A 27583-nucleotide genomic window follows, 5' to 3' on the forward strand; every position below is an offset into this window, starting at 1 on the left:
CCATTAACAGTTGCTCCTGAGATCTAAAGAACATCAGTACAACATTGCAAATTTAATATAACCACATGGAGCAACATGCAGGAGCATATCGGGTCCACAGGATATTTTTGCAGGGAACTCAGCAAAGTCCTGCGATCACACATATAAAAGCAATCTAAAAATCATTCATAGTACTGTGGTGTTGTCTTTTTCCAGTTACCTCTTTATCTTCTGGTTTCCTACGAGGTTCATCTGTCAGTCCTCTACGGTCTTTTAATGTTGCTCGGCCCATTTCTGAGACAATCCTATGAGAATCCTGATCTATTTGAAATAAAATGTAAGAGAATAAGCATAAAGTTCAGACATTGCTGTCCACACCATGGACCAGGTGGAGTTTTTTTTGACTGTTTGGTCAAAAGATGTGCCTATATTCAGCTTTAAGAATGGACTGGAATGGTTTTCAATTATATTCTTAAATGTTACACAGTAATTGTAGGAAAATGCAGGCTCTGGAATAATTATCATTTCTCAAAGATGGCCAGATTTCTGAGCACAGTGAATCTACAGGGTGGCTTTAATTTTTTCCATGACTAAGTTTAAATCACATTAACATCCGGTGAGTAAAGAATAAATCTCATATGGGTTTCTGCAGATGAAGGGGCACGGTGTTAAAGGCATCAAGTTCCATGATCAGAGTTGAAGGCTGTGGAATACTAGAATATAGCTAAGTGCTGCCAAGGCTCCTCAATAAAATCAAAACAGATTAAGGCACAATAGGCAACTGCACTCTCTGATTTAAAAATAAATGCTCCAGAATTATTTTGAAATTTTATGAAACGATGTATTTCAACTCTTGTAACTGTCCTCAGTTTTAGTATCAAGCTTATTTCACATTATTTCGAGCACTCCAGATTGACTGCTATATTTGTAGAGTGGAATGGCTGGTTAAATTCCTGCCTGTACATGTTCCATCATTTTATTTCTGGGACTGATCTCTAAAACAGCTGCCAATATCAGAACTCAAAACGTTTTAAAAAAAATAAATAAACACGTAGAAATAGATTAAAAGCATCTTGTACGTTTCCTTGTTTTCCGTCATTCAAAAACTCTATGCTAATGTTGAGATCTAAAAGCTAAAAATACAATATGCAACACTTTATTGCTAAATTTCTATTCCAGATTTATTAATCATTTATTTAAGGCAGGATGATTTCACTAGCTTTTATCGGTAACTGATTGCTATTTAATACTCACTGTTTGTCACATCTTTAGTCAACAGTTCATAATTGGGGAAAGCCACATCAATATCCAGATCTATTACAAAATTACATCACATTGCTCACGGCTATTCTGAGTTTAATATATAGCAATTTAATAACTTGGTACACCCAGAGGCAACAGCTACGGGTGTTCAGGAGCACTACTTACCCTACAGTCTGGACTGATTTGTACTCAACTAAGTCAGATAACTTACACCAGACCTGGCCCAGCAGAAGCAGCAGTTTAGTTGACACAGAGCACATACTGAGAAAATGACGGAATCAACTGGGACAAGAACCAGCCAATCAGGAAAGGGACATTGTGAATTTCTGGGACAGCATCACTGTATTGGTGAGGTTTTACTGATAGCAGCAGCAGCAGACTGGCATCATCCCAGGTTAGGAGCCTGTAGGAATTTTGAGATTTTTCTTAATTTGCAAAGTGTGTTCCATCAGTCATCAGCGGATTTTCACAACCAAAAAGTGGATTTCTAAAACCAAGGTCATTTATGCAATTATTGCATCTTTCAGTATATGATTATTAGCAACCCACTATTTTTTGGTGAATCTCCATCACGGACTGGGTGGGTCATTATTGTCTTAATTCTACTTTCACAGTTCTTATCCAAATTCCTCTGCCACTTTACCTCTCTGTGCCACGAAAAATCCCTCAGGAACTCTGAAATCAAAACTGTATTCTTTCTTTCCACCTTCCCTCTCTCTCTATACATCTCCCTGGTAATACAGTTTACAGCAGAGTGCAGGCATTTATAGTGACAACAGGAAAGCTATCACATTCTTCAAATTTTTTTCCTGACTCTCCTTGGTTTAGATGAACTTAATCTAATCCACAAAACACTTAAAGTTGAAATCAGTTTTCTCTGTGCTCAGAAACAGCACAATGACTTGGACAATTATTGAGAAAAGGTCACGACATACATGACCAGATTATTTGTTCACATGGAAATATTTTTTTTATTTATGTATGGAACGTTGCCGACTCTGGCTTAGCCAGAATTTATTGTCCATCCCTCACTGTCAGCGGGTAGAGAGTCACCCACATTGCTTTGGTTCTCGAGTCATGTGGAGGCTAGACCAGGAAAGGATTACAGATTTCCTTTCCCAAATGGGTTTTTCTGACAATCAACAATAGGTTAATGGTCATCATTAGACCCTTAATTCCAGAATCTTTATTGAATTCAAATTCTACCAGCCAGAATTTGAACCCAGATCGCCAGAACATGGGTTAAGTTGCTGGATTAATAGTGTAGCGATCATATCGCTAGGCCATTGCCTCCCTGATAGATAATTGGCAGTCCTGGATTTCTATTCTGTGTCATGCATTAATGTTTTGTGCTTCAAAACAGTATATGTTCAGTCCCATCTCATTTGTAAACAATTTGTTCTGTGAAGACACGAATTAAGACCAAACAGAACAAAAGAAACATATTGTTGTTAAAAGTCTACACATTTGATATCCATGAATTCAAATGAGAAAATAAAAATGACTGGTAAAGTAGCACATATTTAGACTAGTTCACATTAATTCCACCCCCCCCCCCCCCCCCCCATTCTATATACTACTGTTTCTGAACTATTATTACGCTTGATTTAATTATATTTTAGCTCTAACAGTTCAACAATATGGAGGTTATGGATGGATGGTCTCATCACCTCTTTTAATAGAATCAGGATCTCTTCCAAAATCTATTTTTCAAATTTTTTAAAATAGAATATGTCAGCATGTCCCCAGGAAATTGATACCAGAGGAAGTAACCGAGAAAAGACCAATTAAAAATTTATACATTGTGTCCTCTGCATAAAGTTCCAAGTGCATGGAGGATACCCAGAAATGACTGGGTACATGTTGCGCTGAATTTCTATCTGATGTTAGTCTGGTGCAGCTATCGCCAATTTAAACACTGTGTGGATCTGGATCATTTAAGGCAGACCAAGATTCTAAAGACACAGGAGAGTTGAGAGCAATAGTTGAGACAAGAACAAGGGCATTCATTTAAAGTGAAAGGCAGAAGTTTTAAAGAGAAGCATTTTCAACCAGATGACAGTGAGAACCTGGAATGCACTGCCTAGGAGGTAGTTGAAGTGGGTCACCTCACAACCTTTAAAAAGTACTTGCCTCACACTTGAAACATGCAAAGCTATAGGTCTAACGCTATAGGTGAAACTGGTGTAAATTTAGTGTCGTTTTAGTGGTATAGACCTGTTGGGCTGAAGGGCCTCTTCTGATTATGTAAAGTTGGCAGCAACAAAACGGTGTCTGCAAGTATAGTTAAAAGTAAAGGTTTACTTAGCTGCTGACCACAGAATCTGAGCAATTGCAAGTGTTTGGCGGTGGGGAGGATGGAGGTAGGATTTTAGAAGTTATTTCTTGTTGAAAGGGTTAATTCTGACACAAGTGCAGTGGTCTGAGTGGTTATCCTTCCACACTAAAGTTTCTAGAAACCCACTTACCATTTTTAATCAACCTAAGAAAACATGATGATTTTCATCTTGTCTTAAAAAATGAAAGCACAAATATAAATAATTTGTACATTTTAAGCTTTCCACATCATAATCTTTTTTTCAGTTGCAGTATTAATGATTGTACTGAAAAAAATGCATATTAACCTAATTGGACAAATAGGAATGAGAGCCTTAAAGAGGCCTGGGAATGAACAATAAGGGAAAGTACAGAGAATTGATTAGTTTGTGCAACTCATTCTGGTCATGTTTTCGTTAGTATTACTTATTTCAAATTGCATGTATTGATATATATCAACTTTTTAAATGTTGGACCATTTGAAGAATTTTAAAGCATTTACGTATTTCACTAACTCTCAACCAATGATTGTGATGGACAAGAAGTGAGCGTCTCATAGGTCTAACCATTTGGTTTATCTTACACCTTTTAAAAAAATGTTTCTGCCCCCTTCCCCCTGCCAATTATCATTAAATGTTTTAACATGCACTGGCCGTTCCTCTGGGTATTACTTCTCAGTCTTAAATAAGGGGCCATCCACCCTGACTTTAGCAGTTCTCTAAACATAATATTTGTCTCCCTTTTAAATTTTTAGCATAGATGGAAAAATGGATGAAGAATGAATGATTGATGGTCACACAATTGCCAGACACACATTGAAGGTAATGGTTTATATGCCACCTTGGTAGTATGTGTAATCATTCTCTGGGTTGTTGTTGGTGTCCATGTCCTGATAAGAGGCACTAAAGGGATGTTTTTCATAATCACACTGGTACAAAGGAAAATTAACCTCCTCCTCTTGCCGCTCAGCAGGCAGTGGACTTTCCTTTTTCCTCAGAACCTTGAGGGAAGAATTTCTTTCAGGAATATCTGGAAGCAGTTCGGATATCAGTTTGTGCAATATGCTGTTATCAGGTAAACTGCCACGCCTCTTTTCTGCTTTGATATGATCGTAGATGTCTTTCAATGCAGAATCCAGCGCTTCAAACACGGATTTAGATTTTGGTTTCTCAGCTTTTCTTTGAGGAGGTAAGCCCTTTTTCCTTCTGAAAGGCACGGGACTGACAAGGAATGCCAACTTTGAGAGGTTGGACTCGGCTTCGGGTTTCCTGGGGGCTGCCTTTTTATCTTGGTTGGCCCTTTCATGTTTTAGCATGGTGGTGAATCTCGTGTAAGAGGCTGGGCACCTGCCTTTGCAGGAGCTGAGAAGATGCTTATGGTGATGGGCGTGGTGGCCTGAGCCATAAAAGCTTTCTGAAGAGGTGAACGAGTAATGGTCAAAGTCACTTTCACTACAAAAGGATGAGCCTTCAACTGGGATGCAATCACTGAAGTCTGACACCATTGCGTCATGGTCACTGTCCATTTCCAAGCTTTCAAACCGCGATGCTATTCTTTGTTGGTTTTCGTTTGTCACTTTAATATGAATCGGCATCACAGCTTTAGTGATGCAATGTTGCTGCATCATAGAAACCTTCCTGCCTTGATTTTCCTCATCCAATAATGATTCAATAGATAATCGACGTTTTGGGAGGACTGTCCTATTTGCAGCCGGATAGGCAGATTCAGATAACATCACGTTATCCAGATTGGGCATAGATTTTGACTTGATTAGTTTTTCAAATTCAGAAATTCTGGTTGGTACCATGTCCCTAGGCACCTCATTGGAAAATTCTTTCCATCCTGTAAAGATACCTCTGTGCTGCTCCTGTTCATATTGTAACACCCTGGATTTCACAGTACAGATTACTTCTGGATTGATTAATTCCTTGCGGTTTATATGATGCATTTTTTTGTACAACTTCAGGAAGCCTTTGCCACCGCGAGCTGACTTGCAGCGAACTCGTGATCGGTGGGGCTTCCCATTCCCAGTCCCGTGAGGCGAGAGCCAACTTCTGGAATATTCCCCTTTGGGTTGCTCTTCGCAAAGTAATGTCACCATGCTCTCAGACTTTGTCTGCTCCTCCTGAGCGTCAACGTAGTCATTTTGCAACAGATCGTCACAGCTGCGAGACTTCTGCTTTGGAGAAGCGCCTTCGTCCGTGCTGCTCCAAGTTTCGGCATTTTGTCGGTTCAGATGCCAGCCATTCTTGAACAGGACAGACCTTTTTGGACTGGGAGTGATTACAACCAGGGGCTGGCTATGGCGACTACTGTGACCTAACTTAAGAGAAGCATTCTGGTTTTGAAGCACACAGCTAAGCAGGGGTGGGTATGATCTGCTAATATCCCCACCTTTCAAATCCATAGAGCAGCATGGTTAAAAGAGAGACAATTCCAGAATTAACAGACATTAAAAGACAGCATTTCAGTGGCAGAAAACCAATAAGAATAGCAAAGAAGTAAGGAGAGTGCATGAACATCAGATACTGTACTTAACCAAGTTTGATAAAATGCCACTCTTGAGATTACTATAATATTTACTTTGGAATGGAGTTCCTCAAATAATACTCATGTTTTAAAAAGAATTTGCTCCATTAGAATTGATGGCTGCTTTTAGAGGACACGAGACCTGGTACAAATCTTTAGTTTTACTTCTTGTGAGCAAAATCAAAGAAAGGAGCTATAATCTAGGAGCATTCTCCCATTTAATCCCCACTCCCACAAATATCACAATCAGTTAACAAAGTGTGATGGTTGAATGGCTACTTTGCTTAATTATAGCTTTGTTTTATAACCATAGGCCCAAAACTCTATGGGTTTAATCAAATCACATTGCCAAACTTGCTCTCAGCCTTCACTCAATATTTTTATGAGGCTTCAAACTATTGCTTAAAAATTAAGAATTTGATAAATTCCCTAAGTATTAGGCATGTATATTGAAAGTAATAAGAATGACAATTTCTTCCTCATCAGTCTATCTTTCATTGGTCAGCTTCAATTAACTTTTACAACTACCATTGCAAAAGGCATGCTGTGGTAATTATGATGGCAATCATTTATATAGTCACATTATTACTAACATTTTCATTCAATAAAGGGTTAAATTTTCTGTGGAATTAGTTTTTTGAAAATAATTGCTTTTTTTTAGTTTTGGTGTATTACAAAGTAATCAGATGTTCAGACAATTGGTCTACATCAGCTAAGACAGATTACCATAAAAGATATGCAAAAATTGAAATATTTAAGCAAAGTGAAAAATTAACACAATAGAACAATTCAGCAACAGAAAAACACAGAATATAAGATTTGCATATTCTGCGAATAAGTTATTCTGTGGATAGTCAACTGTCTAATTTCTCTGTGTTGGATTCCCATCCTTTTTTTCTCTCTCCTTTATGGGAGTTAGGCACTTTTCTTATTTTGCGGCGAATTCATTCCTTTTCCATGCTTTTGCTGCATCTTTACTTTTTTTCCATTATGTTTCCTCTCTTTGTAACAGGTGTAATTATTTCATATGGCTTTCATATCAGTTCAGTCTTTTTTCTGGTTTTGGAAAGGGTGCAGAGAAGATCCCAGTACAACAATTTCTCACTTAATTAGCAAGATAGGCTAAAAGAGGTCATATTCTACCCTTGACTGCAGCACAGAGTGACTGAGATTGTGAGATAATGAAATGAATTGATTATGTGCCAATTGAAAGTTTGCTCCAATAACTAGAATAGGGATCGTCAAAAGCCTCTGTTTTAGGGTGCAGATAGTCAGATGTAGGTTAGGGGTCAGGAGGTGCTTGGGTTCCTGAGAATAGGGGACTTCTGGATAAGACTGTCATCGACAATGCAGACATTGATTTGCTGAAATTCATCAAGTGGGAGCAGAATTTGTTTTTGGCAGGTCACGTGCTAATTTTTCTGATGCCCTAAATTCTCAATTCCTCTACAGGTAGGATATGAGAATGCAATTGAGGAGTGATTTTATTGAAGCAGACAAGATTCTGAGAGGTTTGGACAGGGTAGATGTTGAGAAGATGTTTCCAGCCATGAGGAACTCTCAAACTAGGAGATAAAGTTACAGAATAAGGGGACACTCACTTAAAACTGAGAGGGGAAGGAGAATAGTGAATGTCTGGAATTTTCCACCCAGAGTGTTGTGGAGGCTAAATCACTGCAAGCTTTAAAGAGGAGAACAATAGGTTTTGGAAATATCAAGGGATTGAGGGCTTTAAGAGCTGGCACGAAAAACAAGTTGAGGCCTAGGGCAAATCAGCCAAGAGTTTGTTGCATGGTGGGGCAGACTTGAGGGGCCAAATGGCCTAGTCATGCTTCTTAATGTTTTTATGATCTGCCCAACATCTATCCCACAATCAACATCATGTACAATTAACAGGTTTTCCAGTTATTATCCCAATATTGTTTGGGAGAGTTTGCTACAGAGTTCCCTACATTACAGCAGTGACTACACTTCAAGAACATTTGATTGCCAGTTATATACTGTACATCGTCCAGTGGTCATGAAGAGTCCTATATAACTGCAAGTCTTTCTTTCTTTCTTCACCTATTCCAGGATACGACATGAGACTGGATATTATGCCCCCTCAACCGTTGGCTCTTAAGTCTGGGGACAGCGACAGTGTGAGGGAAATCTAAAACTCATCAGATGAGCTTCTTGCTATTACCTGCCTGCCCTCAGCTTATCAGAAATTTTCAGGGTTGGGAGCAGATAGGCAAATGTCATGTTGTCACCCATCCTTGGGTCTAGTGAGCCCCTGAGTAGCCAATTAATGGCTATTTAGCGCCCTAGTGCACTGCTATAACAGGGACTCACTCACACAATGGGGGAAGACCAGCAGGTTTAGCTGCTTGGGCTGGTTGTCAGGCAAGGGAGAAGAGGACCATACTTGTAGCTCCCCTGGGGCCATTGCTGGAATTCTCTCCCAATGCCACCCCCCCCCATTTAAACATCCTTCCTCCTCCAGCTTTTGAACCTGATCCCCGCTCCCCGAATAAGACCCCAGACTTACCTGGACTTCGCACACATTAGAACTGCCTGCAGTCCCAGCGGTGGCCACTGCTCTTGACTGGCACTGTTGGGACTGGGATCAGGCAGGGATGAGGGTTCTTGATGTGTCTGCAAAATGAGCTTGAATTCAGGCTGGGAACAAAATGGGAAATCAGCTGCCAGGAAGAAATGACTAGGGGTAACTAGGTCCAGTTGTTATTGCCAAAGAGTTACTGGGTAACTTTGTGGGTCTCATTGAGGACGCGGGCTGGGAAACATGCTATGCCAGATACTAAATGAGATTGGGGCTTCGAAGCATACATGTGGATGCAGCATGATGCCTTACTCTACAAACACAGGTCTAATCTAAATTGTATTAACCATATTATAAAGTAACTTTTCATAACTGAAAGACAGTTCACAGTACACCACAGCCAGCAAAATATTTTTGATAACAAAGTAGTTTTGAAGTCTAGTCACTGGTGTAGCACAAATAACACAGCTTCCATCTGCTCAGGATTGGCCTGGACACAAACGCTGACTGGAATACAAGACTTCCCATCTTTAAAAAATGCCACTGAACCTTTAAAACTTCAAGCTCAAAGCCAGATATCAACTCAGATTGAGTGACCCATCAGCCATTGCTCAAACTTCTCATTTAAACATTCTATTTTACATAGGCATTCATATTGATTTTTAGCAATCCATGAATCTACAGCTTTGTGCATTAATAAAGCATGATAAAAAGAGTGGAACAATAGGTAGGTGAGCTTAGGTAGTGAAGTAATAAACTGAATAACATAAGAGTGGCAACTCTTTGCAAGTAAGGTTCATCATTTCTAATCTGACAGAGTATCAATATTTTCTTCAATAAATTCAGAATTATCAGCAACACTACTTTGATAACATAACTTGTCTGACAAATAACTCTAATGCAGCCAAAAATAGATATTTTTAAAAAGTTTTTCAGAAAAATCTTCAGAAAGCCAATGCATCAATACTAAAATTTATTGAGCATTATAGTCTTAGCACACACAAGGATTATTTGATAAATTTAAATATAAAGAAATATCTTCTTCGGACTGATTAAGCTTAGTCATTCATTTGTATGAACTGGCTCTCTGAACTGGATGAATGGGAGGCTGCATGCTGCTTTGGCATCAAACCTGCTGGAAGTGCTAAAGGTTTGGCTAAAAGGCACAGTAAAAGTACTGTATTTGACTAATTCATATTCCCAGCCATTTATTTTCTTGAATTTGAAGTGATCGTTCCAAAGTTAGCTATGAATGTTTGACAAACAAAAATGAGTTGAGCTACATAGCCATCTCTTACATAGTTAAAAATCACACAACAACAGGTTATAGTCCAACAGGTTTATTTGGAAGAACTAGCTTTCAGAGTGCCGCTCCTTCATCAGGTGATTGTGGAGCAGCGCTCCGAAAGCTAGTGCTTCCAAATAAACCTGTTGGACTATAACCTGGTGTTGTGAGATTTTTAACTTTGTACACGTCAGCGTCTCCAAGCCATGATCTCCTACATGGGTGACAATGTAATCATTTCACCATTTTAAAACATCACTGTTGTCAGAAATGTTGCAACCCATGATCAGTTCATTGACTAGAAACCAATTTTCTCATTACAGCTGCAAGTGAGATCTTGGCCTGACACAGCTCTTGGAAGTCAGGACGCTGATCCTCAACTTGCCGATGGATTTACTGAGGGGCAGAAGGGTTGTAGTGAAATCAAGAAAAGGTGTCAATGCACTTTGGATTTTAGCTTTCTGACAAGCACAAAAAGGAATCTTCACCAATGATTGCAAAACACATTGTCTTTCTGAAACAACAATGGTTATCATGGACTGACTGGTGAAAATCAAATCCTTTGCCAAATTCTCATTACAAACTCTTTATTTTCACACAGCATGTATTGTCATCCAAACTTTACAGTAATTAGAAGCACTTCATTTATTGGAACACCAAATTTTAACACAAACGTTTGAACTTATGTTTATTGAAACAAAGACCTTTATCTCTCCTGGCTCCAGTTTACCACAGCGGGTAATTTGATATCTTACCTTTAACTCTGGATGGTGAAGATGGTGAAGAATTGGTTAATGACCTCCTGGATATTCCATGGAGGTCAGCACTGCTCTTCTGCATTGTGTGGTCACTCTGCGCTCTCTGATGGTTCACTGACGGTTCAGACTTCCGCCTCTTTCTGTAGTCACTTGTAGGACTTGTGGCACTAACAGATTGAATCAGATTAATGGCATTACTGCCCAACTTATTTTACTGCCTTTATGTGCAGGAAAACAGAACTTCTCCAGTATACTGTGAGTGAAATGTTTGGACATGTTGGCATTATATTGTTTAATTAGGCAGATAACACCAGTTCAAAGAAATGTAACCTGAGCATTGATTTATTTTATCACTATTCCTTCATGGAATGTAAGCATCATTGGCAAAACCAGCATTTATAGAGTCACAGGGGCATATAGCATGGAAACAGACCCTTCTATCTAACTAGTTCACACTGACCATAATTGCAAACAAACTAGTCTCACCTGCCTGCACTTGGCCCTTCAAACATTTGTTATTCTTGTACGTATCTAAACGTCTCTTAAACATTGTAACTGTACTTGCATCCACCACTTCCTCTGGAACCACTTTCTATATAAAATATTGCCCCCATGTCTTTTTTTAAATACTCCTCCTTTCACTTTAAAAATACGCCTGCTAGTCTTTAAATTCCCCACCCCAAGGAAAAGACACCTGCCATTCACCTTATCTCATTATAAATCTCTATAAGATCATGTCTCAACCTTCTACTCTACAGTGAAAAAACTCCCAGCCTCTCCAGATAACTCAAACCCTCCGTTCCCCGCAGTATCCCGGTGAATCTCTTCTGAAACCTTTCCAGTTTAATAATATCCTTCCTAGGACATGGTGACTAGAACTGGGCACAACATGACCCTTGAGCTGAGTGGCTTGCAAGGTCATCTCAGAGGGCAGTTCAGAGTCAACCATATTGCTGTGGGTCTGGGAGTTACATGTAGACTAGAGCAGAAAGGAATTCCTTCCCTCAAAGATAATAGAGAATCAGATGGATTTTTACAATAGTGATAGTTTCACAGCAAGCATTATTGATGGTTGCTTTTATAAAATAAATTTGAGATCTACGCATGGAATTTAAATTACACCAAGCAGCCATTGCAGGCTTGGAATATGTTGCCAGACTCACTGAGTTATTATCAGACCAGTGGCGGCACGGTGGCACAGTGGTTAGCACTGCTGCCTCACAGCGCCTGTAGACCCGGGTTCATTTCCCGACTCAGGCGACTGACTGTGTGGAGTTTGCACGTTCTCCCCGTGTCTGCGTGGGTTTCCTCCGGGTGCTCCGGTTTCCTCCCACAGTCCAAAGATGTGCGGGTCAGGTGAATTGGCCAAGCTAAATTGCCCGTAGTGTTAGGTAAGGGGTAAATGTAGGGGTATGGGTGGGTTGCGCTTCGGCGGGTCGGTGTGCACTTGTTGGGCCGAAGGGCCTGTTTCCACACTGTAAGTCTAATCTAATCTAATTAATTACCATGTTGATTTTTTTAAAAAAAATGTTTTTAAAAAAAGCAGAAAAGGGTAACTTGAAGCCTAATCTAGATACGAAACTGAAAATGTGCTGCTGGAAAAGCGCAGTAGGCCAGGCAGCATCCAAGGAGCAGGAGAATCAACGTTTCGGGCATGAGCCCTTCTTCAGGCCTAATCTAGATACATCATTTTTCTGCTGAATGAAACATCATAGTGCGCACAGAGTGAGGCAATCTAACCTGCCACAGGGAGATATTTAATCCTTTAATTACTGTCCATCTGGTACCTGCACCTTGTATCTTTGACATATTGAGAGCCTCATTTCTTAAGCTGTAGCGTGTTGTTTGGCTGCTAGTTTAGAATGGAATCCAAATATAAGACATCTGCTGATGACTGCTGTCTCAGGAGGATGCACCATCATTTCAAACTATAAGAGGATTTTCTATCAAGTTACATCTCAATCTCACTCATTACATGAAATGGTTCAGAAAAGATTTACATGGATGTTGCCAGGGTTAGAGGATTTGAGCTATAGGGAGAGGCTGAACAGGCTGGGGCTGTTTTCCCTGGAGTGTCAGAAGCTGAGGGGTGCCCTTATAGAGGTTTACAAAATTATGAGGGGCACAGATAGGGTAAATAGGCAAAGTCTTTTCCCTGGGGTGGGGGAGTCCAGAACTAGAGGGCATAGGTTTAGGGTGAGTGGGGCAAGATATAAAAGAGACCTACGGAGCAACTTTTTCACACAGAGAGTGTATGGAATGAGCTGCCAGAGGAAGTGGTGGAAGTGGTACAATTGCAACATTCAAGAGGCATTTGGATGGGTATATGAATAGGAAGGGTTTGGAGGGATATGACCGGGTGCTGGCAGGTGGGACTAGATTGGGTTGGGATATCTGCTTGGCATGGACGGGTTGGACCGAAGGCTCTGTTTCCATGCTCTACATCTCTATGACTCTAAGTAATTCACGAGCTAAAAACCTACCTCTAATTTGCTACCAATGACAATACTATTGCCAGAATCTGCCATGGCCAGTTGGAACTGTCATGCCAAGTCAGCCCAGGGAGGGGTATGGTGAGACTGGGGTAGGTGGCATATTGTCACAGGTCTTTTCGGGGGTTAGTCCATGATGTTGTTGAGGCTCCAAGCACCTCAAGTCTAAGGTCCGTCCTCATCGTATGGGGTTTCTGAGGGAATGGTCACAGTGCCAAATGGCAATTTGAGACTACAGATCTCCTGTGCATGTGTGCCTTGAGATATTGGTGACTGACTGAAGTCCAGAGGTTGAATGGAGTCACCAGGTACCCTCCCAGACTTTCAAGTCAGGAACTGTCACTGTCCGGTTTCTCTCCATTGGGAGGGAGAATGGGAAACTGCACATCAATGAGGTGAGGTGACAGAATAATGAGGATGTTAATGCATGCAAATACAAGCAAATAGGCATCTTGCTGCTCATTTGTAAGTATGTCATTTAGCCATCCAACACTTGGTTGGAAAATAGGACCTTTTGCTCTTGACATTAGGAAGCTCCTCACTACCAATGTCATATGATTCTCCCAACGTCCTCACTGATGCCCATATTGTTCCATGCTTGGGAAGATTCCACCCTCTGCCAGTCTGTTACTCGCAATAATGAGGATATTTTATCAGAGAGGCCAGCCCTAGGAGTCTTTAAGTAAGAAAAATTTACCTAATGAGAGCCTTAGAATTGGTCAAGCTGCAGTTTAGGACAGACCTGTGAGTACAGTGCACTAAGAGACATCCAGAAGATTGTAAACAAAAAATTCTCTCCACGCTCAATTACTTTGCTACAGAGGACGGAGAGAGAAAGAGGCTTAGGTGCTGGGAATTTCCGCTGCACACTACAATGGTAGAAATTTCCTAGCAGCTGCTTTCACTCATTGTTTCCTATAAACTAGGTAAAAGTGAGGACTGAAGATGCTGGAGATTAGAGTCGAGAGTGGTGCTGGAAAAGCACAGTAGGTCAGGCAGCATCTGAGGAGCAGGAGAATTGACGTTTCGGCCAAAAGCCCTTCCTGTAAAGTGTTCTCTTGGCAAATCCCTTTATTGAAAGGAAAAGTCAAGGTATTTACTACTTTCAGTCATTAGCTAAGTGTTCTAAGCAGTCAAAAGAACACAACTGATCAATATCTGTGATCTAAATTGGTACAAAACTGTGCCTCTGTTCATAATATTTTTGCCTTGTACGTGTGTGTGTGTGTGTCAATAAAGCTTAACTTACATGTTTACAATTCAGGTTTTTTCTTTGGTCTTTGTTAAAACAATTTAACTGCAATAAATAATTACAGTTTATGTTTATGAAAACGATAGTAATCATATTCCTTTAACCGGAGTTAGACAGCTAGGTAAAATTGGACAACTCAGTGGTTTAATCAAGTTTTCACATCTGTGATAACTCTGGGAATAGCATCACTTGATTTCTAGTGCACTACTGCAGTCAGTTGTGACGTAACACATGAAAAAACTGATCAGCTATTGAATCGAAGACCGGTCATCTCTCTATGGACTAACAAGATGTGGAGGTGCCGATATTGGACTGGGGTCAGAAGTCACAGGACACCAGGTTATAGTCCAAAAGTTTATTTGAAATTACAAGCTTTCGGACCATGGCCCCTTCATCAGGTGAAGGACCTAATAACAAGAACATCACCATTACAGGAAAAGAACTAAGAGAAACAAATGAGCTTACGTTGTTAGTTTGGACTTTGATCCAAAAGTTTATTTCTCCATAGTTATGTTTTTGTATTCAGTGTTAAACTGTGTTTTTTTTTCATCTTATTTGTTAGTGAGTATGTGTGTGCACTTGGGGTTTTAAAGTTGTAAAATAGTAAATTAGTAATCCTTTATCTTCACCATTTACTAAAAGATGATTTATTTAACAATAACTGATAATTTATTTTTAATGGTGAGACCTGGAGTGAATTACTTTTGCTCTGAATAGTAGTAGATTAGACAAATTGATCATCTGTAATTGGGTAGTTACACATTTGTGATGGTTTATAGAATAGTTGGGCTTGATTATTGGTGCACTAATCCCAAATGAGTCAATTGTGACAGAGGGCTAACCTTTTGTCTCCCAACAACTATCCTTGTATAGACCAAGGATCTTAGTAATTGTGACACAGTGGTAGTGTCCCGACCTTTGGCTCAAGAGGTCAGCACCTTTGAATGCTTCGGTTGAGGCAGTACTATGGATAACAAGTGCAGACCTCCAAAACCTGGCTGTTAAATCATAAATCGGTTAAGGGAGTTGAATTCTCTTTTCTCATGAATATTGCTGATTGGCGATAGGATGCTGTCAAAGCTACGTGGGGTACAACTAAAAGCAACTATGAGTAGGCAGCAATGGCGGAGAAACCTAATGCTCTGGCTGGGTGGACAGCCACACTGAGCTCAAAAGAAATGGGAAGGTGGGATCTGGTGAACACTGAATCAGTGACACCCTGGAAGCACCTATGAGGAATGTCTGTGATATGTCACAGAGGTCTCCAGTTGCTTTCTAATTTCATGCTGGCCCTCTGAGTATGAGGTAGCAGAAAACAAAAGATGTTGCTATTTACTCTTGCCAAGAACAGAAGGCCATTGAGCTTCAAAACAGAAAGTGCTAGAGAAACTCAGCAGGTCCGACAGAACCCACGGAGACAGAAAGAACAATAATGTTTCGAGGCCAGTATGAACTCATTGTGTTCAAATGGATTCTGCATAAGAGTCATCGCGGACTCAGTGTTTGTCTCCACAAATGCTGCCAGACCCACTGAATGTCTCCAGCACCTTCTGTTTTTACTTTAGATTTCCGGCATCTACACTATTTAGCTTTTGTTATAAATCATCAAACCTCTTGAGGCATTGCTGCCTGTCCCTAAGGACACAGCACTGACCCAGGCTGAGACCTTTGCTCAGACTGGATGGGTCTGATGGGATACCCTTTCTTGCCTGGTCAGCCAGAGAGAGGATGGGCCTTCTCTCCATTACCCTGTCCAGCAGCATCTGGAGTGCAGCTTCAGAGAACTTGGAAGTTTGTTTGTCCTTCTTGGGTCCCATGGCTGGATTTGTAGGCATGATTTGCAGTAAGTGGCCTTTAGGTATGGCACAAGAGCCTCTGAGCCCAGGAGGTCTAGATCGTGGCGAGAACTCCTGGGCCGTATCATTTGCCGTATCATTTGCCGAGTTGCTCCATGCAACATCTCACTGACATTGTCAATGAGCTGAGAAGTGCTGATAGGTCGAGATAAGACCCTGGGCATTAGTGGATGTGACTGCATCCAACACCCTCACTGCCACTGTTTTACCTCAAAGGGGACAAAGGGCCAGAAGAGTGAGAGCAGGAGAGGATGTGCAGGATTTCCTTTTTGGATGCATTTTTGCTTTGGTTTTCTTGTCCAACGCTGATTCAATATCAGAGGTTGTAGGATGAGGTCCTTCAGTGAATATTTATTGCCCAGTTTAAGGCCTCAATTGGCATTATGCAAGTCGACCTCCCCCTGACCTGATTTGGCTGAGATGGGAAAATGGCAGGGTCTTCATGCTGCCCCCGCCCATCCAATTAGTGTCCACCCTATCTTTAAACTTCCTGTTGGGAGGGTAGCATGAAATTCAGATGGCTGGCAATTTATGGCCTTCTTGCGGCACAGATGTAAGATCCCTATCTCTGGACTGGGAGGCCAGAGTTCAGGTCCGAACTGCCCCACAGGTGTGTAATAACATCTCTGAACAGGTTAAATAGGTTAATTTTTAAAAAAAAATTTAAAAACACAATTTGAAAGACCCTGAAAGATGGATGAAATGTGACCCCTAGTGGTTCAATTATTGAACAATCAAATGTTTGTGCATCTTGTGTTTTTGTACAGTTCACTTAAAGCATCTCAATACATTTCATAGGGGTCTCCTCAGACAGATATGTGACATAAAGCCACTTGGGAGGTATTGTCAGGCTTGAGACAAAATGTTTACTCAGTGGAGGTGGGTTGTAAGCAGTGCCTTGAAGGGAGAATTCAGGGTTGATCAGAAAGATACCATAGATGAGACATCACAGTTCTGAGGATAGGCTTAAGATGCAGGGGCTACTTTCACTGAAGCAGAGAAAACTGATAGGACAGATTTGACAGAAATTATAAAATTATGAAGGTTTTGATCAAGTGACTCAGGAAGAAATATTTCATCTGGTTAGGGAGGCAGTTCTCAGTTCAAAATGAGGACTATAAAGATGTAGGGAGAAGATTCTTTTTCCCATTTTTATATAAGTCTACATTGCTTTGCCAAAGATTGAGGTAGAGAACTGCATAGCTTTTAAGGACAACTGATAAACATTTGAGGCAGATGAAAATATAACACTATTGACTGTCAGCAAGGAAAGGCTGTGGGGTTTGGCATTACTTCGCCCTAGCAATAAGGAGATGCCTTAGTGAGTGGATGGTTTTCTTCCCTGCTTTTATATCCCTTTGGTTCCATGGGCAGCTGGTAAGTGAGGCTAGGAAGATTGTAAAATCCTGACTGGAATTGTGAAGGAGTTTATGAATATTGGGGAAGATACAGTTGAAATGGAAAAAAAAAGACATTGTATCTACTTTCAACAAAAACAGCAAGACAAATATTACTTGTAAGCAATGTCTAGCAGCAGTACTGCTATTTGTTTTCCAGAATTAAACCTGCTGTATCGCAAATCTTCAGAGTGAAGACAGTTAATCTTCTGTCCATAAAAGCCAGGAGCAATCTACGTAATGAGGATATTTCAATCTCAGAGACTAGAATGAATAATGGCAGTAGGGACATTGATCTGACAACCTACAGGGACACAGAATACTGACAAGTTCCTGCAGTAATCACATTAAATCAGCAGCCACTTCAAAGCTATCACATATAAAATGCCCTTTTAAAACTTCTGATCAATTTCTAAGGTGGTTAAACACAGACATCCATTCAGAAATAGTGATAAGTTGAAAAAAAACATTTTTGTGGTTTCCCTGACAAAGTGATTATTATAGGCAGCGCTTGTTTTAAACAAAAGAATTAGCAAAAGTAAATGAACATTGCAAGAGTGAATTAAAAGGGACAGAGTTCTTGGGAGCCATGATGATTATCCTTGGTAATTATTAAACTGCTTGCATTCACTAGTAAACCAATTAAAAGATCAATCACAATTATCTATTCGACTTTAGTCTAATATTGTCTGTAAATAAGGTTAAGAGTTAATTGCCCAAATGTGTGCTACATTCTGTAATAACAACAAAAGATGCTGAAAAATTCACCAAGTCTGACAGCATCTCTCTCTCGAGAAAGAGTTAACATAACCCTTCTTCAGAGGAGGTTGTTAACTGATAAATATAACTTGTTATGAGATGGGGGAAAAAAAACTTTGGTGGTCAAAAATAAATCTCAGTCTAGTCCAGAATTGGTCTAGAAACATTCACTTTTGTTATCTCTAAGGAGGCTGCCATATTAACTGAATTTGTTCAGCTATTTTGTTTTTATTTCATATTTCCAGCATCTGCAGCATTTTACCTTTACCACGCTGTGTAATATTGATCTTGGGAGCTGGAAACTCAATGAAAATGTATACAAAGGGCAGGGATTTAGTTTAATCTCATATGATTAAAGATCTTGCTTTCTTTTACAAATAAATAGCTTGCGGGTTTCTATGGTGGCTATAAATAATAAAATGGGAGATTTGATCAATTTGAGAAAGCACATGGTATCGGTGATTCGAGCAAACTGTGTCAGCAAGCAGCTTTAGTTTTCATTTGTGAGGATGATGATTAGCCAAAGAGTCTTTGGATACAAGGTCAGCTCAATCATAAAAGATAGATAAGAACAACCAACAGTTCTGTTTAGCAAAGTAAAAAAGAACAGTTTTCATGTAATGATGAGTCATCAAGACTTGAATGGTAGATCACTGTGAGAGAGTAGAATCCTATAAAAGTTATAACTTTTTTTTCAAAGTTCATCAAAGAGAAAAATTAAAGAATCATTGATTGTTGCAACTGCAGTCAAGAGTGTGGTTCCAGAAAAGCACAGCAGGTCAGGCAGCATCCGAGGAGTAGGAGAATTGATGTTTCAGGCAAAAGCCTTTCATCAGGAACCTGTTACAACTGTATCTAGAATCTCTAGGACTTTAACTCAGGCATCAAGTATGCCGAAATTTGGTAAAGCTTACTAAAGGATATTTGCAATTATGGAACGGTGTCACATTTAAGTGCCCTGCCTATAAAAGTTAAAGTAAATCTTTGTTATCATATCCATTAATATTGAAACTCTCTGGTAGAGAAACCAGCAACAATCAAGGTTTTACTCCTTGAAGGAAGCTGCCTGCCTTTGTTTCCAACAAAGAAAGTAACAATACCCCAAACCCACTTTAGCTAACAAATAAAATTGTTTATTTATTTTTAAAATTTGGATCATGTTAAAGAATTCAACAAATAAAATTATATTCTATTCAGAAACAATAAACCTGCATATCTAATTTTGCATGCTCAGGTTGAACAATCTCCTTATTTTCAAACAGCAAACCATACTTTGCACCGATCAAATCAACCAACTCTCCAACCAAATGAATTAAAGTTTTCTTTGAAGGTTTTCTCCTGTGTGGTCTAATTCAATGAATAGACAAAGTTGACCGCTGGCATGAAATATTGCAAAATTTGCAAAATTTCATGTAAGTAGCGACAAAAATTGAAACCAGGGACAGATGTCCAATTCATACTCAATATCTATTCAAAACCAAAATCAAACTAAAGGATCTATATAGCATTATCAATTAAGACTTACCTAGAAGGTCTCTCCAACGGTCTGTCTATCGAAGGATTATAAAAAGAGGTCTGCAAAAGTAGTTGAAAAGTGAGGATTAGGATTACTACTGAAGGAGCAGGAATCTCTATCTGCAGCTCCATGTTTAGTGTTTCTTTGCATATATCTTTCATGTTTGTCACCCCCAGTGCAATGTAGAAATAGCTGGATCTACAGAAGGATCCATTATATACATTACCCAAAGCATTAACAACAAATGGAGATGCGAAAGCTGGTTGTCACATCATAATGCTTACATATTTCCTCAAACTGTTTGGAAGGACTGTCTCATACTCGTGCCGCTATCAAATAACTGCTAAACTATTTACATATTAATATAACCACAAAATAAATCCATTTTCCTGATTGGCAAGAACATCCAGATTCCATTATCAATTACTAATTTAAACTCGACAAATCCTAATGGACAAAATATCTTGCCTGAGAAACACAATTGGTGGGATTTTGCTTTTTTCTGAATGTGGGGGTGAGGGTACTTGGTGGAGGCTAATCTATTACCCCCACCAATTCACCAGATCATCCACTCATTTAATGCGGGTAGGTGACTTAAGGGCAAAAATCTCGCCCTATCACGGTCCTTGAAATCCACAACCTGCCTTGCCAAAAGCTGCCAGCCAATCAAAAACTGGCTGCACCTGGGTCCCTAAGGTTCACCGTACAAACCTGAATCCTCAGGGGATCCAGCAGTGTGAAACTAAGTCTCGTTATCTCTCCTTTCTGTTGAGGGGTGGGCATCACGGTGAGAGGGCAGTCAGGGATGTTGGGGCAGGAGGATGACTTCAGATTCCATCCCCTCCATCTGTCAGTCTGACTGGGGCAATCAGAGGAGCCTCTAACCTCAGCCGGCAGGTTGCCATGGTTTTCCCGTCTGGAAATGCCACTTCTCTTACCCAGTGGGGTTGCAGGGATCAAAGAGGTGGCAAGTTGAGGTCCTTTCAGTTTCACTAATTGACCAATCCGGTCTTAATTACTGACAGGTTTAGAAATGTGCCCTTGGACATTACTGCCCAGAACTTAAAGACAGAGGTGGTGAGAATCATGTGATATTCTTTAAAAGGTTAACTTGCCCAATTAGTTGCCCTTCTTGCCACCTTTTTTGCCTCTTGCAGGGACGGGAAAAATCATGCCCTATAAAGATACTCAAACCATGTGAGATAATGTTTGAAATTATGGAACTGTTTAACAATAGGACAGGGAGTCATTTTCACAGCACTCCTGATGAAAGAACTGATTTGAGGAATTGCAGCAAAGTTCTCCAAGTGAGGACTTTGATTTATGATGGAAGTATAGAATTATGAGCAAACTGACAGACCAATACAGGCATGTTAAGGGCGAAGGCAAAAAAAAGTGAAATGAAGTTAAAGAGAAGAAACTGGATAATCCTACAAGAGATGATACACAACCATCAGTCTTACAATCAGTTTTATTAATATATTTCGATGACAGGAAGTTGCAGGAAAGGTAAAACATTGATTAAAAAAACTCTATATTTAAAATACAAGTATCAATGAACTGCACTTGAGCGCACATCACATAACTTGGAACCATGGAGGAGAGTACTTAATTAGGAGGACAAAATGCAACATGACTGGGGCAGTGTGAACCAAGACATAGTTTCTTTATTCATTATTGTTGCATATGCGGCCAGGCTAGTGTGATCAGTAAGTGGGTCAGAAATATACTCAGTGGTAAATTTCAAAAGGGAACTGGATAAACATTTGAAGTAAAGCATTTTTTCAGGGCTCTGGAAAAGGAGCAGGCTAGAGAGACTATTTGGATAATGCAGGCGCAAGAGTACTGAACAGATACTTTAATCCTTTGAGTCTGTACTGATAAAAAAAACACATCTGCCAACACCAGTCCCACTTTTTTGCACATTAACTTGAATGTGATGAGACTTCAAGTGTCCATCCAAGTACATTTAAAAGTTGTGAGGTTTCTCACCTCAACGTTTGTTAAACCTTAACTTCTTTTGCATGATATTACGCCTTTAAGAACACTTCAAAATGCATAATTTTCTCTTGCCTCCAATCTTTTCTTTTGAGCTGCGGTCAATGAAAAGTACTTTGTATCTTGTACTAGACTGTATGAGTGAGAGAGAAGGCCAGGTACTTATCACTGTTCTGAACACCTACTAATCATTCCATTTATTTGCTGTTGTATCAATGAAGATACTTTTACATCAGAATTAACACGTGTTCAGTTAGTTTTCATGCAAATTGCACTGCAAGCTCGTGCTTTAAGCTAAAGTCAAATATATAGTCACTCATTAACTTAGCACTGGCCTTTCAAGTGGATGGGGTTATTCCTGCATAATTACAAGGTCTTAGAAAGTATATTTTAGATTTATCTTAATTATTCCATTCTACGGGTATGAATATTCCTTTGACAGTAAGATGCTCTGCAGGACATGATTCCATTTATGTTGTTCTGTAGCTGATTTATCCTGTGCTGTGAGCCATTACAAATATTGTCTCATCGTGAGACAGTTCCAAATTAATAATGACCAATTCAGAGCTGTAGAAATTATCTGTCAAGTTGGAAAACAAATAATTGTATTTTTCTACCAACAATGACATGAATTTAATACATTGTGGCAGCTTCCAATGAACTACATTAGTGATGAAGTATTTGAGTGCCTATCTCTTGGTGCAAAATACAGAAAGAGATTTTGAGTGAGTTAGATTTGTCCTGCTTTAGTGTATTAGACATACCTGTGCAATTTTCCATGTTGTTGGGTCGATGTCAATATTGTAGCTGCACTGGAACAGCCTGAAGTGTGGGACATAACCTTCATAACCCTCCTAGTGGTCCATGTCCCCTCACCTGTTACAAATTGTGAACCAATGCTTCCTCCGTCCCTGCTCTGACTGCTAATCTGCCTTGATCATCCATTTGCCAGCAACGATTGACAAGGGTCCTCCTGCCATGGTATTGCTTCACACCCATGAGTTGGGAAGGTCATTTGACTGGCAGACAGGAAGGAATGGGGCTATTGAGTTCTGCATTAAAGTCAATAGGATCTTTGCAATTTGAGTCTCATTTGGTTTTCTGGTTGTTTTCCGCCTTCCCCATGGCCTTGCCACCTCCCTTTTAACAGAAAGGTCCTTGTATCGGTCCCACATCCTCCAAGGAATTCATCTCCAAATCAGTTTTAGAATGCAAACTCAACTTTGCAGCTGTTGTTCATTTGCATATATTAAACAACATAACTACATAAACCACCAGTTACAAACAAAGCAAAAGAGAATACATATTCATAATACAAAAGCATGGATTCTCAAGCTACATTTTATAACTGAAACAATGGCTATTTCAATTAAAATTGGACACTAATTGCCAGTAATCACACATTCACAGATAAATTTGAAATCAGAAAGTTGCTGTCCAAGATGTCTGCTCTGCCTGGAGCTATCTGAGCTTGGCATCTCACTGACAGACTCCCCAGTAAAGATGCATTGAATGGCCTGAAATAATTCCCAAACACATACACACTAAACGCACATGAGAAAAACTGATGTGTAAGTGTACCTTAAATAATGACAAACCGCTTCGATGGCGGTGAAAACCAACTTCTATACATGTAGATTTTCATTCTTTCAGGCTCTAATTATTATTGAGTAAAGGTTTTTATCATTTACCTTTTTTTCATGTGCTTTCATTTTCTCTCTCTATGCACTCTTTCTTTCTTTTTCTCTCTCTACGCAGTCTTTCTTTCTCTCTATTTATTTTATTTTCTGGACTGAATGATTGAATTAGTAAACTAACTTATACTTCATATTCTGATACTGTACTGCTCATTTATACTTCACACTGATTTGCTGAGTTGGACCTTACACCCTATGTACAGGTCCCATCTGATCTGCAGATTTTTTTTTGGATAGTTTGCTGAAAGGAACTTTCTGGTCAAAAGTCCTCAGAAGGACTATGGAAGTGCAAGTCAATCTCTTTGAGGTAATTAACCAAGTAGAACACCTCCTCTCCTCTCCCCATAGCCCTGCAAATGTTTCCTTTTCAAGCATATCTTCAATTCCAGGGGATGTGTTAGGTCACATTGATCAGCAATAGCCTAATGTAAAGCAACTGCTCTTTCCTTATTGATAATAATTTCATCATTTTGTATTCCACCTAATCACTTCAGATCAATTTTAATTTCAGTGGCATAGCATACTCAGTCAAAGGGTTAAACACAGCACTGTTACAGACTGTGACATGGATAGAACAGAACACCTCCTTTTATTTCATTCCAGGACAGTAATCCAATCACTAAGCCTGTGTAGTATCTTGCTGTTCCCGAAAGGATCCAAAGCCTTGGTTTAATCCACCTTCCCAATATTAAAAACATCAATTACTGCAAAATACATCATGACAACTAAACATATACTGGTAAAAAATAAACCTGTGCCTCCTTATCCCGTTGCTTTGGGACATCTGTCATGACTGTTTAATTATAACATTTTATTTATACATATATAAAATAAGGAAGGCTAATCTGACCTTTTAAAAATAGACACAGCAGTTAAAAATGGCTGCCAGAAGCCACATGACTGCGCCTGTTGAATCACTTCAGTCAAAAAGGACAGACTGATAAGCGATTGCAACACCAATCTCTAAGCGAGCAGTTTAGAATTCAAATAATCCTCAGACAACATATGGCCCCTTTGAAGATGTGAGAATTCAAAGCTTTCATGACAAAATTTTGGGAAACTAGAAGGACCCACATAAAGAATTCTATCATAATTTAGTTCACTTCACTGGTAATGAGCATTAACACAGTGACTGCCTTAGGTTTGATTTGTATAAGAAGTAGTAATAGAACTTTTTAAAATAAAACGACCCAGGAAGACAACATCAGAGAGAGTTCTTCGTCAAACAGAGAAAGGCTTTGAGAAATCAAGCACACCTCAGGAAATTATGTCACTACAGGAAATGACTCCACCAACATAAAGAAACCCAAACATATAAATAGAAAGCAGGAATTTTCAGCAGTGCTTCACCTGGAGGCCCACTGAAGATGTTACCCAGTAGGGTGACAAAACGTCTGGAAATGAACCTTGCAGCTCTGTGAGCAAAGCTACATCCAGAACCTTAACCTGAGCTACAAATCTTCTCAAAACTCATCGAGCACACTTCTGCTGAAAGAATCTGGGCAAAATCTACAAGTGTAACGACTGCAGGATTAGCAAGGACAGCAAACATCTCCATTACAGGCTGCTCCAGCTACTGAGTCCACCTATAAATGCAAATTCCATCTACTCAACCACAGAATCTATCATAACTTTTAAATTCTGACTTGAAGCTTTGAACCCTTGAGCTTTGAAAACAAAATCTAAAAACAAATTATTGCACTAATAATGGACTGATCTGATTTATACCTTTAAAAGTACCTTGCATCTGTATCCTCTTTTAATCTCTTTATCTGTATTTATCTAATAATTGTATCACAATTTTACTTAGTTGCGTAACAAACTAACCCTTGATCTTGTATAAAACTAAAGTTTTGCCAGAGCTTATTTCAAAATTGGAAGATTTAGAAAATTAAAATTGGGCAAAATGACTAAAACATGTTCATAGATCACTGACCATGCTGCAAACACGTCTGGTGATTGTAACATAACAAAATCATTTCCGAACTTCACTATCTCTATGCTTTTAATTTCAAAGCAGAACTTCCACAGGTTTCCCTTTGAGATATTTCTCCATGTTGAAGAATTTCTCACAGTTTATTCTTGATGCCTGGGTCTCAATGTGCTCATCTGTGGCTGTAGTGACTCCATTCATTTTGGCTTCAAGGCAGAGTCACTAAAATGATAGGAGCAGGTCTTGGACATGCAGTGCACCTTCCATGAGTGAGCAGGAAGGTACAAGTTGAGCTGAAGATTAAGGTGACCTTTCTTAAAAGTCTTCTCCGCTGTCGAATTAAAGGAGAGGACAGGAAATAAAGCCTCACCACCTTCTGAGATCTTGGGACATCTGGAAACACTTCAGTCACAAAGTATAATCACTAATGTAGGAAACTTGGCTGCTAATCTGAGCTCCTGGAAGAAAGCAACTCTGCAAAAGATCAGATGAAAGTTGATTGTGGGATAAAGCTTGGATTGTTTAATCTTGCCTACTTGCATGGGTCCCAAAATAAGACACCGAGCAACCTACTGTAAACATCAGCTGTGATCTGACAGAATTTCTCTATGCCCTTCTCTCCAGATGAAGAATTCCAGACTCTTCCCTCACAGTTGCTCTTTGGAATGAATGGTCCTATGCTAGTTTTATCAAATGACCACTTAAGTTGTCAAATGAAAGCACAGCAGAGTTGGGTCAGCAAAGAGCAAGACCATTGTTATTTTAATCAGAACTCACTAGTACAGTGTTTTTCAATTGATGTGGAAGTGAGTAGGCTCATGTATTTTTAACCTCAATGATAATTTATTTTCAGAGTGAGTGCAGTGAAAGGACAAGTACCATCAGCTGGAGAGAAGGGCAGAGAGAAATTATTTCAGAGTGCAGCTGTAGGTAGAGGATTATGTTTTTGCTTGGTGTCTTATTTTAGGACGCATGAAGATAGGCAAGGTTAACCATTCCAAAATTTATCCCACAACCAACATTTGGCTCTTTATATCTGTCATTTCTGGGTACAAAATTGTTTGTGGGGATGCAAGGAGGGGCAGCATGGTGGCTCAGTGGTTAGCACTGCTGCCTCACAGTGCCAGGGTGTCAGGTTCAATTGCAGTCTCAGGCGACTATCTGTGTGGAGTTTGAACATTCTCTCCGTGTCTGCGTAGGTTTCCTCTGGGTGCTCCGGTTTCCTCCCACAGTACGAAGATGTGCGGGTTAGGTGAATTGGCCATGCTGAATTGCCCATGGTGCTGAGTGCATTGATTGGAGGGAGATGGGTCTGGGTGGGTTACTATTCGGAGGGTCGGTGTGGACTGGTTGGGCTGAAGAGCCTGTATCCGCACTGTAGGGAATTTAATCTAAAAATGGAAACCTTATTTGTCCCGAGGGCACCCCAGTTGGTTATGGTTTGTAGAAAGATGCTGATGCTAAATTGCACACATTGAGCATGCCTTAGCGGATGTGACCATTATCCATTCAGTTCACATGATCCAGCCAGTGGAGTCACCACCAACTTAAGACATACTCTACTACAAGTTTGCTACTGGCATGAGAACAACAGGTCAGCCATGTCTTTGATCTTCAAGAAACTCCAAGTTGATAGAGAAGTTCTTGCTAATGATCAGGTGTCTGGAGACAAGCAATCAGGACAGACATGGATAAAGCAAATGACAAAAGAGGTGGACATACAGTGAAAAAGAGAGACTGCTGGAAGGGAAAAGCATCAGTTGATTTCGGGCCAATACTTCATGTGGGCTATTTGTAGAAGACATTGCCACTCAAGTCAGCCTCCACAGACACACCAGTCTCATTGACTCTAGAAGTGAAAGACACCCTGGGGCAAGAGCATTATTATCTGGGACAAATGGACAACATCAATTTGCACTCAGCAACATTCTACAAATGACAATGAGATAAATGAGCAGATAATCTGTTTTATGTGTTGACTGAGGGACAAATACTTGTGAGAACATTGGGA

At 39.8% G+C, this 27583-nt stretch overlaps 1 protein-coding gene across 1 annotated transcript in view; it reads right to left on the reverse strand.

The window, feature by feature from the left end:
- LOC132822257 (sorbin and SH3 domain-containing protein 2-like) overlaps nucleotides 1-27583 on the reverse strand; it is a 306243-nt gene that overhangs the window by 60014 nt on the left and 218646 nt on the right. Inside the window, exons 16-19 of the mRNA XM_060835395.1 lie at nucleotides 25663-25676; nucleotides 19954-20003; nucleotides 10670-10830; nucleotides 200-300 (exon numbers count right to left, since the gene is read on the reverse strand). Of these exons, the coding sequence (XP_060691378.1) occupies nucleotides 200-300; nucleotides 10670-10830; nucleotides 19954-20003; nucleotides 25663-25676 (326 nt within the window). The remainder of the gene's footprint in view (nucleotides 1-199; nucleotides 301-10669; nucleotides 10831-19953; nucleotides 20004-25662; nucleotides 25677-27583) is intronic.

Source organism: Hemiscyllium ocellatum, chromosome 2, assembly GCF_020745735.1.
Source record: "Hemiscyllium ocellatum isolate sHemOce1 chromosome 2, sHemOce1.pat.X.cur, whole genome shotgun sequence".
Lineage (NCBI taxonomy): Eukaryota > Metazoa > Chordata > Chondrichthyes > Orectolobiformes > Hemiscylliidae > Hemiscyllium > Hemiscyllium ocellatum.